This window comes from Diceros bicornis, chromosome 23 (assembly GCF_020826845.1).
Source record: "Diceros bicornis minor isolate mBicDic1 chromosome 23, mDicBic1.mat.cur, whole genome shotgun sequence".
In the NCBI taxonomy this organism is placed as follows: Eukaryota; Metazoa; Chordata; class Mammalia; order Perissodactyla; family Rhinocerotidae; genus Diceros; species Diceros bicornis.
The window spans coordinates 12124192-12140208 of record NC_080762.1 but is presented as its reverse complement, the minus strand read 5'-3'; the positions used below and the strand labels follow the sequence as shown (position 1 = coordinate 12140208).

Sequence of the window (16017 nt, the reverse complement as noted above, 5' to 3'; positions counted from 1 at the left end):
AGTGGAAAATTTCAACTTAGTAATTGAATTTAAAGAGGCAGAGAGAGATTTAGTGATAATTGGAGAAAAGTGTGTGTGTGTTTTGCAATGATTGAACTGTTTTTAAACTCTGGTTAAGGTTTTAAAAGGGCAGGCCAGACAGTACGTGGGTACCTCCTCCAGTGTGGTTTATGTTCTTGTGAGTGATCACTTGGTGACTGAGGGGTAGACAACATTTTGGGAATAGCAACATTATCTATTCTATACCTTCTTTTTCCTCGAAGCATTTTTCCACATCGCTAATGGTTAAAGGAAGGCCAGTGTAACCATCAATAAGACTTGCATTAAGCATTTTGGACCATTAAATATTCTTTTGAAGGACTTTAATAAGGAATTTTTCAAAATACTTAACCATATTTCTTAATTATAAATTGGTTTCTTCCTGATTCTATTCTTATTAGCCAATAACAAGTACACCAAAAGGGAGCCTTGTAAGCCACCATAACTTGGCATTTTAAAGGACATTCCTCCTATAAAGGCAACTGCCTAGAAAGATGTGCAGAGACTAGCGCTGAAGATGATTCATCTCCAGCTCTCAAAAGCGCAGACCAGAAAGCACGTGCAGTTGAGCCGCTCTGCCTTTTCAGGGGGACATTTATCAGAAATCCAGACTGCCTTGCTAAATCCCAAGTCGAAAACCTAAGCTCAAGTCACTTAAAGACGTTCATACGATTGTAATATTGGGGGAATTTACCTAAAATCCAGCTCCGTTTTGATTAAATCGGTTCTCTGGGTGAGTGAGTAGACGGTGCAAATCCACAGATCGGGATATCCTCCTGAGGGGATTGGGAATCTTAGATGTAGAAGAGATAAAGGGAGCGTTGCTAAAATGGTGCGAAATTAAGGTTTTGAATCCAGTCCCAGAACCCAGGGATGAAGGACATCCTAGCGCTCTGCTAAAGGGAACTGACTTCTCTACATCCTTTATAGCTCCTCTCAAGAATAAAAGTATTTCTGAACTTGAACGTAATCAGCCTATCTTATAAAAACGTTACAGAAATAATGAACTAACTGCATGTTTGCGTCCCCGCCCGTTTCAGACGAAAGTAGGCGGGACGAACCACGGCGGCGGCAGCTTCGAGGAAGTGCTCAGCTCCACGGCGCAGGCCAGCGCGCAGAGCTCGGGGGGCGGCGCCCGGCGGGCCGAGGGGGAGGAGCTGCGGTGCTAGGCCGCGCCCCGCACGCCGCCAGTGAGCACCGAACCCCCGCGGGCAGGACCCGGGCCCTGACCTTGTTCTTCAAACGGCCTCTCCACAAAGTTTAATAAAACGCTTTCCGTTTGTATTTGTGTTAATGATGGACCCCTTGACCATCACACTTCAGTCTTCATAACGCTCATCTTCTAAAATGTCCTGCCTTGAGCAGGTGCACAGTGGGTCATGACCCTGGTCTTTGTGTAATTCAACATACTTTCCCAACATGTGGCTCTTAATTATTTGCTTTGATGTTTGCTTGGACTCCTTTACGAGGTGCATGTCTTTGGGGGCCAAGTGAGCACCCCCTTTCGGTTCAGTCAGGCCACCGGAGGGAGCTCTTTCCGACCGACCGTCTCCGGCAACCGGATGACACTGCAAATTTCATCAAGCTGCCTGTGATCAGCCTCACCTCCATCAATTACGTATGTTTATTTAAGCAATTAAAATAATTGATTTTAATGATGACTTTGAACTTTTAATTTCTTTGTCTTCAGAGCTATTGATGACCTTAAAAAGGTAGTAGTTACAATTAAGCAGATGCTACTTTAAAGCAACTCCCACTGCTAATTTGGTGAACGTGAGAGAGAATATGAAAGTGATTATAACCTCAGCCACCCTAGGATGCTAAAACAATCTCCAATGCTAAAATTCTCTCTAATCCACATAGAGGAGTACTTAAGTCAGGTAACTACTGAGTGTAGGTAAGGGATATCAGGAAAGGGGATGGCTAGAAAACAGGAGAAGCAGAGGCCTGCACCCCCTTCCAGTTTGCAAATTGCCCACGTGAATGAAAAAAGTACCATATTAATACAATCAGATTTCTGCAGTAACTTTTACTTCCCACATCATATGCTTCTCTTTTCTTCTAAATAGGAACATACATTTGTAACTAGCAGAGGCACATCCTATAGATACATTTTTTAAATGCACGCAGAATAGACCAGTCTGAAAATCAGACTGGTTCAGGGCCATCATCTCCGAGGCCTGGAATCTTAGCAGAGATAGGTTGGGGGCTGTAAACCTGAACCAGAGTGGACAATTGTGGACAAAAAAGCCCTGCTAATGGGAGCATTGGCATTCTCCCTAATTTATTCTTCCAGCCTGTTGGTTGAAGCCAAACCCCATCCAGCTGGCTTGTGACTGTTGCTCGCCCACTGCTACATCGGGTACCCAATCTCTCTGTGCCCAATCTGCAGTTGCCTGGTGCGTCTGAAATGGTCCTCTCTTGTAAACTCACTGCCACCTTTTTGACCGCACTCAGCACACTGCATTGTATTAGAAAAAGCAGAGTTGTGGTGCTATAAACAAATATCTTAATTCGCCAACCAATTTCTGCACACAATAGTCTCAGCCTTACCATCTAAACACAGTATTAAAATTAGATAGAGGGGCCGGCCTCGTGGTGCAGAGGTTAAGTGCGCACACTCTGCTGCAGCGGCCCGGGGTTCGCAGGTTCGGATCCCGGGCACGCACCGATGCACCGCTTGTCAAGCCATGCTGTGGCGGCGTCCCATATAAAGTAGAGGAAGATGGGCACAGATGTTAGCCCAGGGCCAATCTTCTTCAGCAAAAAGAGGAGGATTGGCATCAGATGTTAGCTCAGGGCTGATCTTCCTCACACACACACGCGCACACACAAATTAGATAGAAAAACAATCAAGAAAATTAGTGTTAATGCCTCAAAGCTTCAAATATATTTTAGCTGTTTATTTTACACCATTCTTCAAAAATTCTAATTTCAAATTCTATATTCATAGCACCTCTATTAATTGAAAATTTTTTGTATTATTCACTGTAATCTGGGAGTGATATAATGACCATGACATGGGCAGTCTTTTTTCATTTTGTCATAAGATGTGTATGAATAAGCCACATCCCTCGATTAGGATAATCAAGTCAGTTACTGGTAGGTGAGTAGTCTTAGCCTAGCAGTTATATTTCCTCACTGCCTAATCACTCAAGAGCTACCTGTTTCTTCCCCATTTTTCATGTGCAAGCTCATCCCAACTTGACTGGCTGCTGAGTCCTTATTCTGTCCAGTTGGGCTCAGTTCACATGCGGAAGTTAAAGTGCTCCACAATTTGAACACAATGAACATAACCTTTTATTAACAAATCAAAATGACTTCAGGTCAGCACCAGGTACACCAAATGATATCACAACAAAAAATGTATCTCGTTAATAGAAAATTCCGATGTGAATTGTGATTACAAAATAAACTTGCTTTTTAAGAAAGTAAGCCATTCTCTAATTTAGCCATCTACCACTTTTTAAATACTGTTGCTTTAATGGAAAATATTCACAAATTTTCACTGCAACTTGATCTTAAACTCACCTCTCTTCAAGACTATGACTGTTGGTAGGTCATGTCAGCCAAGCAATCTGCATCTTACCCTAAATTACACTTTTTCTTATAAATCTGCTCTTGAACCTGTCAACCAACTATGAGGTAGACTCTGATAGACTTAAACAAAAAGATGTTTATTCTGGGTTAAGACTGCAGCTGGGAACAAAGATTCAAGTAGCATTTGAATTGTGTTCTGGTCATTGAAGGGAGAGGGAAGGTTTTATGGTGGTGCCTAACGAAGGCAAAGAATAAGGAAAGGAATAACTTAACAAACTCCAGACCCAAGGTAGTCATGGGGTGAGGGTAGGTTGAAACAAGCCATTAAAACTTAGGAATACAGAAGATGACCTTGACGGGAATGAGGTCTCTGTCCCAATAATCTTATCATCTTCCTTGAGAAGACTTGCAGATGCATTGCAGGCATTTGATGAGTTCGAGAGTTCATTCTAAAGGAGGAATTGGTTCCTCTCTTCTTTGTCTGTCCAGCTCCATTTTAGTGTCTTAACATGAGAGACGCCATCTTTTTTCAATTCCACAAACCACAGAAAACAGAACAAACTGCATGCTTTATTACGGAATGTCTCAACATGCCACACCATTCATTCATCCACGCCATGTCAACATGAAGAGAACACTGGGATCTGAGCTGCTCTCTGCCACTGTTCATTGTTCCAAAATCATCTGTCAGCTCGAAGGTTGTTGAACTTCATTATAAAATGGCACATAAAGTTGTGAACTTCAACCCCAACACTCTCCCCTCATCATGATCCTCCTTATCATCAAATTGGAGTGTGGGTGGGTGCAATAAAGGAACGTCAACAAATAAAAGGCATAAACTGCAAGAAAAGCAAAAAATTTATTTGGGAAGTCTCAGAATTGCAATTCTAGGAGCACAGAATGAGGTAGAAACCCAAATAGTGTCCTGCGAAGGGGTAAAACGCAGGGACTTTTACAGGCAAAGAAAGGAGGTTGTATTACAAAGAATTTTAATTGGAGTTGGAGGTAGAGAGCTAGTCTTGGCTAAACATTGACTATTGATTCTATCGTCAGAAAGTCCAGAATCCTCAGTTTGTGATCAGGATGTCCGTTCTGCTGACTTCTCAAACAATTGCTTATAAAACAATTGCCATTTTGGCCCAGTCCAAGGTTCAAGACAGCAAGGCAGTTTCTCTGGAAAGGTGGCTCTGATTCCATTTTAAAATGGCTCCCCTATAGTCAATTGTGACAAGAAGATGGTGATAAGGTTAAAAAGTGATTTAAATATGAAATGTAAAGCAACTTCTTCAAACTTGATGTTCAAATATAGTTTAAACTATAATATTTGGCAAAATCTTATGGTTACTTTTGATAATCTCTATTTAAGAATGGTAAATGCTTTAGTCTACATTTCTACTTGACTTTTAGTTCATACCATAAAGAGTATATATCAAGGCAAACCAAAAATAACAAAGTTTCCCACAGAAACTTTCCCACAGAAATCATCCTCAATCTAACTTTGAATATGAAGACTGGCAAATGACAGATAAAAATGCTGGGTAGCGAGGATGCTTTTTCACAAGACACTTCATCAGTCATTTATCCCAGAGCACATAGCACCACAAGACTTTGAGAGGAACAGGTTGGACATTTTGTTAGAATTGACATTTTTCAAATACAGGAGCACTGACTATTACAGAACAGCTGATTAAATGCCAGTCCACAAGGGAAAAACAAAGAATTGTTTTTGGGAAATCTCCCCCCACCCACCATAGTCTTCCCCAGGGACAGGGCAGGGAGAACTGGCCTGAGGTGTGCCCCTGGCAGCCCTGCCCTCCCACCTTCTCCACAAGTCTCTATCACAAGGAGGTAACAAGGGGGGCGGGTCCCGTGGCGTAGTGGTTAAATTTGGCAAGCTCCACTTCAGCAGCCTGGGTTTGCGAGTTTGGATCCCAGGTATGGACCTACACCACTCTTCAGCCATGCTGTGGTGGCAACCCACATACAATATAGAGAAGGATTGGCACAGTTGTTAGCTCAGGGCTAATCTTCCTCAACCAAAAAAAAAAGAGGAAGATTGGCGACAGATGTTAGCTCAGAGCAAATCTTCCTCAGCAAAAAAAAAAAAGGAGGTAATAAGGAATTCCTTTTTGTTGAGTTCACCCCAAGAATAATTGTTTGCTCTGCATCATAATTACAGGGTTTGTTATTCAGAAGACCAATTCCAGGCAAGTAGCAGATATCTTCCAAGAAAAAACAATTTTTAAGTGATAATGCTCAAATATTTGTAGACATTGGCTGGTGAATTCAATAGCTATCTTCTTTTATTGATCTTCATTTGTTCTTATTAAGTTACACTTTATTTAGCACTGTTACATTTTCCTTGTTTTTACACACATTACTTGTAAGGAAGGTTTAGGACTAAGCATGAACCCTGACTTGGTAGGTAAATGGAAACCTGAGAAAACAATGGAAAGGCGAGGATTAAGTCTGACCCAGTAGAGGCTTCCAAAGTCTCTCTGGGAATTTATGAAAATTACAGCAGGCAAAACATCTCAAATAAAACTCCAGGCCCACAGAAAATCTTCCAGTTTAAATATTGGAACTTTATCTGCGGTTATTTTGTGTGCGTGTTTTCATGCCAGGAGAAAAAACTTCAAAATACTGATAGCTGGAGTTCTGTTTTCTTATTAACCATATCTCCAGGAATAATCAGACTTTGCTGATTTTCAACCATTTACCGCCTTTTACATACGGTTGCTAAGATGCAACAATTTCAGTGCAGAGCAGCTCTATGTACACGTGTTTCCTTCTGAAGAGATCATGCACCTTGCTTCCTGCATATTGGGTATCCATGGAGACGGCGAAGAGTTGCCAAAGAAACGCTGCCTAGCATCCTCCCTATGCCAGCCTAAAAGGCCTTCTTCAAATGGAAACTGACATTTGAATTAAAGGGACAGGCATCTTTGTTCTATCCCAAAACACTGCGCAGGTTTGCATGGATGGCCTTCTTTTCCTCACCATTCAGTGGCTGTGCATTGTTTAAAGGCAAGTGGGGCAGATTACTAACCTCTGAGAGGGAAATGAGGGGAAGAAACCGGGTCTGATGTTTCCTACATAAGTTCCAGCGACCCCAGCAATACTCTTCTTCTTATATATTTCTTACCTGATGATAAATGTTCTTGTAATCAAGGTCTGAAGATGTGTAAATCAGACAGGGAAAAATACACAGAGGAAGACAAGTGGCATTTGAAACTGCATGCCCCAATTTATATCCCCAAATGACAAAAAGGATTGGGGGTGGGGGTGGGGGCCTGTAAGCAGGTTTACAATTCTATGATCGGGGCCTAAGGCACGTCCCAGTGAAATTAAAAACCTGGCTCCAGACAGTGGTCATCTGAAGAAAGCAGCATTTCATCTGAGGAGAGAAGGCTCTATAATACATTCTTTTTCCTGGATCCTTCTCACTAAGTCAGCTGAAGAATCTGTTCTTAAATGCAATCATAATTAAATTTTCTATCGTTCAAGGAATCCGGCCTTCAGGGATATAGGTTATTAATTCAGAATACGATCATTTAAAATCTCCAAATAAATATTGCGAAGTTTAAGGTTTTTAAAGTTTATTTATTTTAGTTCATAAAAAGGCACCCCCCCAACCCCACAGTCTTCATCCATGGCATTTTCATGACCGCATCCTGCTCTGTAGCTTCTTTGATCGCTCAAATTGTATCACGTTTTTTTGTGGAGCCCAGACAACTGAAAACAAACAGACTCACATCTGGGGAAATCAACAGACCAACGGCAGCAAAACACAGTAACGTGAAATGGAAAAAAAATGTGTGTTACATGAGTGCAGCAACTTCAGAGAATCTCTCAGGAGCCGGGCTCACTGGCAGCGGCAGCTATGTTAGCGTTTCTTTCTGCCTCGAGTTCAGAAACAAGCTGGACTATTTCGGGGTGACTGAATTTTCCTGCAAAGCAAAAGACAGGGAAAAAGATACTGACAATGTAAACTGCAGGCACCTCCAGGACCAGTTCAACTGACCCCATCTTATCCACAGGGTAATTCAGAGTTGTCTTTCAGGAACTGAGATCCTTGTCCAGTTCAGGCTGGTTGAGACCACCAACCCATCAACTGGGCCTGCGCAAATGCCCGGTAAGTGACCTTTTTGACATCAAGGAGCTGAAAACTCCACCCTCAGATCATGCTAACGTCGCCGTTTTGTGAACATGCTGCCTATGAAGCGGCATGAAGCTCGACTAGGCTTGCGCAGATCATCAATTACCTCACTTCTCCTAACCTCCAATCATCTATCTCCACACTTGGGACTGCCCTGCCCTTCATCCCATAAATCGTGCCCCAAGCCCTGGACTGGGGAGACAGATCTGAGGGCACATGCCCCATCTCCTTGCAGATCAATCTCGCAAAATAAAGCTACATTTCATAACTCAAAAGCTGATGCCGTAATAATTGGCGTTTTTTATGTGCATCAGGCAAGAGAACCCCAATTTTGTGCCATTAACAACAAAAGAACATGTCTATTTCTCCAGTTTGATCCCAGGGCTTGTCAGGGGCTCAGTTCTGGGATCTGACCCATACTCCACTCCATCGCAGAAGAACTTGATTCCAGGTCCTGGAGGGGCCAAAAGGGACCACTGGGAGCTTATTCTCTGTCATTCCAGAAGTCACCGAATAAGGAACTGTTGACTAGGCATCGCTAGGGGAAACTCCACCAGGCAATCTCTGAATCCCTCTACCAGGAATTACGGGGAAGCTCAGGTAGGACAGAACCCAGAGAGCTGACAACCTCTCTGCCCATCCCAAACTTGCAGTCAATTAAGGGGAACAAAGCACCTACATATAAAAAGACTAGTAGGATGACCAGCGGGTCTCGGCTTTCCCAGGAGGCAAACAGAAATGCAAACGTCTCATGCAAACATCTTTATCCTGAAACCGGCTGATCTGTGCTGTCTTGTCTGCCCTCCCTGGATTTCCAACCAAGCTCTGCCCTATCTGAGGTCGACGGTGGCTAGCATGGGGAACATTAAACCCACCATCTCTTCCCTGACTCTCTTTTCTTGCCAGCCTTTTGTTGCTTACTGTTCATTCCACATTAAACTCTATTCCATTTAATCCGCATCCTCAACTTCTTCTCTGAATGTTCCCTTCACTTTCTTGCCCTGACACCTGGCTTGTCCTGAGGATACAGTTTCCCTGCAGCCCTCTCATGTAGTGGCCTTTTTCTCTCTCACAGGGCTTTTACCACTGGGCCTGGGCCTGTCCTCCATGCTCCTCGTTGCTTCCAGGCTGTCCTCTGCCCCACTCTGTAAAAGTCATGCTGTCAGACTATCCCACTGTGACACTGTGATTCATAATAAGGAATATATATTCAGTCTTCCTTTTAGCAGAGTTTCTAAATCCCTTGGAGTTTCCTAAGTGGTGAGAGGGATAGAGGTGTCTTTTGCTATGCTAATGAAGTGACTTTTGGAATGCCCCTAGGTCACCTGTGGATGGGAGTGGTTGCCAGAGGAACCAACCCTGAGTTGAGGGTTGGAACTTTCAATCCCACCCCTTGACCTCCAGGGAGAGGAGAGGAGCTGGAGGTTGAAACTTGCCAAGACCAATGATTTTAATCAATGTCTCTCCCTGTAATGAAACCTCCATAAAAACCCAAAAGGACTGGGTTTGGAGAGCTTCCTGTTGGTGAACACGTGGAAATCTGAGGAGAGTGGCGCTTGGAGAGAGTAGGGACCTTTCCCCATACCTTGCCCTATGCATCTCTTCCATCTGGCTGTTCCTGAGTTACATCCGTTTATAACAAACTGGTAATCTAGTTAAGAAAAATGTTTCCCTGAATTCTGTGAGCCGCTCTAGCAAATTAACGGAACCCAAGGAAGCAGTCTTGGGAACCTCTGATTTATAGCCATTTGGTCACAACAGGTGACAACTTGGACTTGCAACTGGCATATGAAGTGTGTGTGTGTGTGTGTGTGTGTGTGTGTGTGTTGGGGGGGTGTCTTGTGAGACTGAGCCCTTAACCTGTAACCCAAGGAGGGGGTCGGTGGAACCTTCAACATACACAGGTAACAACCTGGGCTTGCAATTGGCATCTGAAGTGGAGAGCAGTCTTGTGGGCCTGGGTGGAATCTGGGGGAACCCCCTCCCCACACACACACACACACACACATTGGAAATTGGGCGACCAGAACCACTTTAACCACTCACTACCTCTCCTGGTTGCAATCATCTATACAACTGCAAGTCTTCATGCCTGGAAAAAATGTAGCTTCAAGTTCATCATCACTCTCTTTACCACCACCCAATGTCAGTTCTTGATTTCAACGTCAGTTCTCATATACAGGATCCTTCCAATAGTCCAGCCTCTCCATTCTATCACCTCCTCTCCTATAGAAATCCTCTCTGTGCGCCAACCTCAGCCACTCCGCCCACAGGCACACCTGGAATTCATCACTACCAATGACCGTTACTGAGGATGAAATGCCCCCAACCACCTCTACTTGTCCGTTAGATCCCGACCCAGCAATTCATTCCTCCTTCTTTCCCTGATTATTTCTATCAGCATATAAACACGCTCTTTAAAATTCCACCTTAACAACAAACCAACCCTCACCTGACCAGGCCTCTCTTCCTAGCCTACAGCCCTACTTGTCTGCTCCCCTTTAAGCAAATTCTCAAAAAGATGGTTTATACTCACTGTCTCTCAATCCTTTCCTCCCATCATCTCTTGAACACACGCCAATCAGGCTTTTATTACCATCTTTCGACCAAAACTACTCAATTAGCCCCACGCTGCTAAATCTGATAGCTACTCTTGAAACACTTTCTTCCTTCGGCTTTTGGGACATCTGATTCTCTTTCCCCAAATCGATTCTTCCCCTGTCTTCCCCATCTAATGGCCACTCCATTCTTCCAGTTGCCCAGGCCAAAATTCTTGGACTCCTCATTCAAAATACATCCAGAATCTGACCACTTCTTACTTCCTCTACCACTACCACCCTGGTCCAAACCACCATCTTTCTCACCAGGATGCTGCAATAGCCTCCAACTGGTCTCCCTGCTTCCAAGCCAAGTGATCCTTTCAAAACACAAGCCAGGTTATGTCGGTTCTGTGCTCCACAGGCTCCAAGGATTCCTCATCTCACTAGGCACAAGCTAACATCCTAGGCTGGCCTCAAGGCCCTACAGGCCTCAGCCCACTTCTCTGGGCTCATCTCCCACCCTCTCCTCTCACCCACCTCCACTAGCCACACTGGCCTCCATGCTGTCCCTCAACACACAAGGCTTCAAAAAGAAAACAGAGAAAAAGAGCACTAAGTTATGACCGAATTAGAGAAATAAGAATATAAGTGTTATCAAACTAAAGTCCTTAAGTCCTCTTCAAAATCCTCCTAGTGGTCGCAGTCTACATCTTCATCTCTAATTAAACTCGTTTCTTTCTTTTCCTTCAGGCATTAGTTATTGAAATAAGTAAGACACTACTTCCTATACCGGTTATATTATTTTTATTTATTAATTTCCTTTTTTTGTGTGTGTGTGAGGGAGATCAGTCCTGAGCTAACATCCAATGCCAATCCTCCTCTTTTTGCCAAGGAAGGTTGGCCCTGGGCTAACATCCATGACCATCTTCCTCTACTTTATATGGGACGCTGCCACAGCACGGCTTGACAAGCAGTGCGCCAGTGCGCGCCTGGGATCCGAACCTGCAAACCCCAGGCTGCCGAAGCAGAGCATGAGCACTTAACCCCTAGGCCACGAGGCCAGCCCCTATTAATTTCTTTATAGAAGCAGTGCACCAGAGTGGAAAATGCAGTGAATTTTAATTTCAACTCAAGGCTCAAGGTTTTTTATTTTTCCTAGGCTCAAGTTTCTTCCTCAATAAAATGTGGAGTTTAAACTAGATGACCCTTCCAGCTCCCACATTTTTTATCCTACTAGTACTCTTATGTTTCATTTTCTATTTTTCATTGTGAAAGTTATGAGATAGAAGATAATAGTGTGTAAAACACAAAGAACCACATAAAAATGACTTATATTTTAAGTGAAATATGCTATCCTAGAACCCAATCATTGCTTATAATACAGGTTGGCAAGCCTTTTCTGTAAAGAGCCAGGTAGTAAATATCTTAGGCTTTGTGGGTTATATGGTCTCTGCTGCAACTACTCAACTCTGCTGTTGTAGTGCAGAAGCAGCATAGACGATACACAAAGAATGGGCGTGGACGTTTCAATAAAACATTATTTACACAAAGCAGGGCAACTTGGCTGATGGGCCATAGTTTGCTGATTTATAATGTTATTCTAATTAACTAACATCAAACATTTTTGAGCACTGCCTATACCTATCAAAGATGGATGAGACAAAGCTGGTCTTGGCCCTCAAATGGCTTACTATGGGGTAGGGTGAGCATATGGGGTTTTGGGAAGAGAACCCATTAGAGAGGAACATCACTAAGCAGAATGCAAGTCAGACAGTAACAGCAGTATGGTGAGCTCTAGACCAAAGAACACTTAATTTGGACAAAGAGGATTAGGAAAGGAGACCAGAAAGATGAGTGGCCTTAGACTGCAGAGATTTTTAGGCCACTCCAAAGTGTCAGGATTTTATTTTTTAGAAAGAGGAAAGCCACAAAAGTTTTTAAAACACAGATGTGATGATACCTATATCTACAAAGAAAGAAAGAAATGAGACGTGCAAGATGAACTAGCCAGCCTGGCAGGTTAAGTTAGGAGGTTATAACAGCAGTCCGACACAGAAATAATGAAGGCCTTCTCTAGAGCAGAGGTAGTGCCGCTGCAAAAGAGAGAAGGAAAATTGAATCAACTTCATTATAGTGCAAATCATATTTTGGAGCATTGTCTGTGAGCTGGGACCTTCCTCCATTTGGTGAGGCCGCTTGAGGGTCCTGAGAGGCCCCGGAAAGGCTATCTCTAACAGCTCTCCCAGGGGAGACGGAGGCTGAGCTGAGCCTGAAGAGCCCCCAGCCAAGAGAGATGGAGTTTTATTCCAAGGAGCAACATGAACAGCAGCCATCACTGATACAGTCTACTTAGCTCCTCAATCTAGAAACTATATCAAAATGAAGCTGGCTAAGGCTTACTGCCAGGTGTTATTCTGAGCACTTCACATGAACTGGCCCACTACATCCTCAAACAACTCTATAAAGCAGATTCTGTAATTATCCTCATTTTAAAGATAAGAAGACTAAAGCCTAGAGAGGTTGAGTAATTTACTGGGGGTTACACAGATTGTTATGTGGCGGAACCAGGATCCAAACCCAAGCAGTGGGACTCCAGGTCTGTGCTATGAAGTGCTGTAATGACGGTGACTTCGGCCGTTTGGGGTTTTCCTTTTTTAAACCTCTACTTCTACCTCCATCTCACATGACCTTACATCTATAAAGCACTTACAGACTACAAAGCACTTTCACATACATTATCCCTCTCGAATCTCAAAACCAACCCATGACTTAAGTAGGATGAGTATTAAGATTTCCATGTTTCAGGGAGGACACAGATTCCGAGAGGTCAGGAGACTGCCCAGGTGCACACTGCGAGCAGGTGGCAGAGGCAGAATGTCAACCTGGTGCTCTGACTCCAGGACGGCAATGCTCTCATGCACCAGGCTGCTTATCACCACAAATCCCACCATTTTGTTTTTAGATGCTCCATATGAAAGAGTCAGAAGAGGGTAACAACAGTGGATTTCACTAATACACGTTTGTTTCTACACTAGGAGTAAGTCCAACTAAAACGGATGCTTGTTGAAAGTAGCACTGAGTACCTGCTGTGGAATCATAGAAGTCCTGCAGTCTCCCAGGCTTGTTCTCAAGGTCTTCATATTCAGATGCCTGAAGAATCATCTCACATTGGTCCAGCTGCTTCACAAATCTGGCTTCTGCACTAGATTGGGTCTCGTACTCCTAAGTAAAGGGACAAGTAAAGCAGCATGAGGAAGGCTGCATGATAGGGTATTCAAGAAAACTGAGTCTGGTGCATGAAATCAGAGTGACAGCTAAAAGCACATTCTGTACTGGCCACATTTCTCCCCTGTATACAAGCCCTTCACAGAGATGCTTCGCCTGTAATCTCACAGTTTAACACCAGCGCTCCAGGCAAGAAGGATGTGCCCACAATCTCATACATTCCCCCAGATGCCTTGAAGTCTCATTTGTTCATGTTGACACTTCCAAGCATTTTTCTTCCTGTTTAGCATCTTGTCTTCAAGATCATTATTCTTTAATCCACCTGAGTGGTTTAGGCCTTTTTAACTTCAAGCTAATATTTAACTTATTCTTCTCAAATTATTTCCTTCTCCATTTAATGTCAGGTTTCCTTTTTTTTTTTTTTTTTTGGTGAGGAAGATAGGCCCTGAGCTAACGTCTGTGCCAATCTTCCTCTATTTTTGTATGTGGGACATTGCCACAGCATGGCTCTATGAGTGGTGTGTAGGTCCGCGCCAGGGATCCGAACCTGCAAACCCCAGGCTGCCAAAGCGGAGCGTGAGAACTTAACCACTACACACTGGGCCAGCCCCTCCTTTTCCTTTTTAAGTGAATTGCTAGCTTCCTCATTTAATTTTGGTTGCCACTTTACACTGGGAATCTCTGTCCTCGCTTTCCCAATAGGAAGATTTAACCAGGTCCCTCCAGGTTGACTCTTGAGGATACAGTCAGGATCTGTGAATTTTACGTGCACTGGTGTGTGTGCACATGTTGGTGGCAGGGACGTGGTGAAGCTGGTGGACGGGGAGCAGCTTTTTACCTTTCCTCTTCCCATTTGTCCCTCCCTCCTCAGCACAGACCTGAAACAAGAAACTCAAGGAGGTCTGCTTCTTAGAGCATGACACGCATCATACAACCACAAGTCCCATAATACCATCTAGACTCATTCTTCTATTCAGACCACAGTGTTCCCAACTGGCTTCCTTGCAAAGTTCTCATTTGTAATTCCACCCCAGATGTGTTCAGATAATGAACTTGTCATGCTTCCTTGGCAGGCTGACGTGATGTGAATCACTGAAGGTATCTTGGTTTTTATTAGATGCCTTATTGTTATAAAGGCAGCTATTTGGATTTTGATAGAGCTTTAAATTGTACAGGGAAATCATTCTAATATAAAACCAAATAGATTTTGTTTTATTTCAAAGGAACTTAAAAATAATCTCATTTTATTTAAATGTTTATTCACATTTATAGTTATATATTTATATTTAATAAGTTCAAGTTCATTATTTAAGAAAAAAGAAATGGAATACTCCAAGCATAGGGGTCCAGAATTTTTCTCTGTGAAAAGTGATAAAAAAGGTTTCAAGAGCATTAGGAAATATGGCACATTTTGTAATAAACTCTGGTGAATTACACATTCCTTTTAAAAATATAAATTGTGTTTTCTCTCAAAAAATAATGGTTCAGGCGTTACTCAATTTCACTTTCCAACAAGGAGGCCAGGCAGGAAGAAGAATACTGCAGACAAAGCTCTAGAGGCGACAAGGGACCATGGCACCCTTGGGGAACTCGCTGCAAGTAGTTCCTGCAAGACAGGATGGAGAATTGCAAGAAGGAAGAGGAGACAGAAGAGGCTGATGATGGAGGAAGAGCCAGCCCCTGAGAGGCCCTGTGGTTTATGCTAAGGGGTCTCAGCTCACCCTGCAGCTACTGGACATCACTGAAAGGTTTCAAGCAAGAAGGGTCATGATCAGATTTGCATTTTAAAAAGATCATTCTAGCTCCAGTGTGGAAAATGGTTAGACTGGAAGCAGAAAAATCAGGTTCTGAGACTTCGTAGCACTAGGAAAGAAGTTATGAGAATCTGGTCTGGCCTAATATCATGGCAATGAAGATGGGGAGGAGTGGGCAGATTTGAGAAACGTTAAGGATGAAAAAGTGAACCAAAATGTAAAAGTGAATGAAAGGGAGAGCTGAAAATGACCTCCTAGTTTCTGGCTTGGGTAACAAAAGAAGGAGCCAAAGAGAAGAAATACACCAAAAAACTGACAGAGCAGAGAAACAGCAAAACTGAAACCTCATGGATGATATTTATAACAGAACTGAGGAACATAACATTACCATGAGCCGCAAAATAGACACGAGTGGGGGCAAATCACCGCCAGCCATAAGGCCTGCATGCGATCAGCGTCTGTCTGGAGCAACAGGGTGTCTGATGGACCCGAGAATAGGAGAATCTCAAAATAGCCAACGGGTGCTCATAGAATTCTCAAATTTTAACAGAGGCCAACACCAGGAGGGATCTTGTCTGCTCCAATAGCAGATGATACAACCCCAGCCCTGGTGAATTCACCATTCTAACCTCCTGGGGCTGCCTTCCAGGACAGGGCCCCACATGAGGAGAAACTACTGGGAGTGGAATCAAAATTAAGTGGGATAAGGATAACAGATGAGGAAAAGAAAAAGTCCAGATAAAAGTGGGGAAGGGGAGGG

At 43.4% G+C, this 16017-nt stretch overlaps 2 protein-coding genes across 7 annotated transcripts in view; one reads left to right on the top strand and one right to left on the bottom strand.

Moving 5' to 3' along the window:
* Positions 1–1700, top strand: part of TPD52L1 (TPD52 like 1) — a 95718-nt gene extending 94018 nt beyond the window's left edge. For 2 of the 3 annotated variants that reach the window (XM_058566360.1, XM_058566361.1), the window contains one exon: positions 1080–1700. In XM_058566360.1, coding sequence (XP_058422343.1) covers positions 1080–1208 — 129 coding nt within the window. In that variant the 3' untranslated portion in view covers positions 1209–1700. The remainder of the gene's footprint in view (positions 1–1079) is intronic. The other variant, XM_058566362.1, reaches the window with a different exon arrangement.
* A 2295-nt stretch (positions 1701–3995) lies between these two features.
* Positions 3996–16017, bottom strand: part of HDDC2 (HD domain containing 2) — a 32015-nt gene continuing 19993 nt past the window's right edge. The window contains exons 5-6 of one of the 4 annotated variants that reach the window (XM_058566358.1): positions 13362–13500; positions 3996–4791 (exon numbers count right to left, since the gene is read on the bottom strand). In XM_058566358.1, coding sequence (XP_058422341.1) covers positions 4778–4791; positions 13362–13500 — 153 coding nt within the window. In that variant the 3' untranslated portion in view covers positions 3996–4777. The other 3 variants (XM_058566356.1, XM_058566359.1, XM_058566357.1) reach the window with 3 other exon arrangements.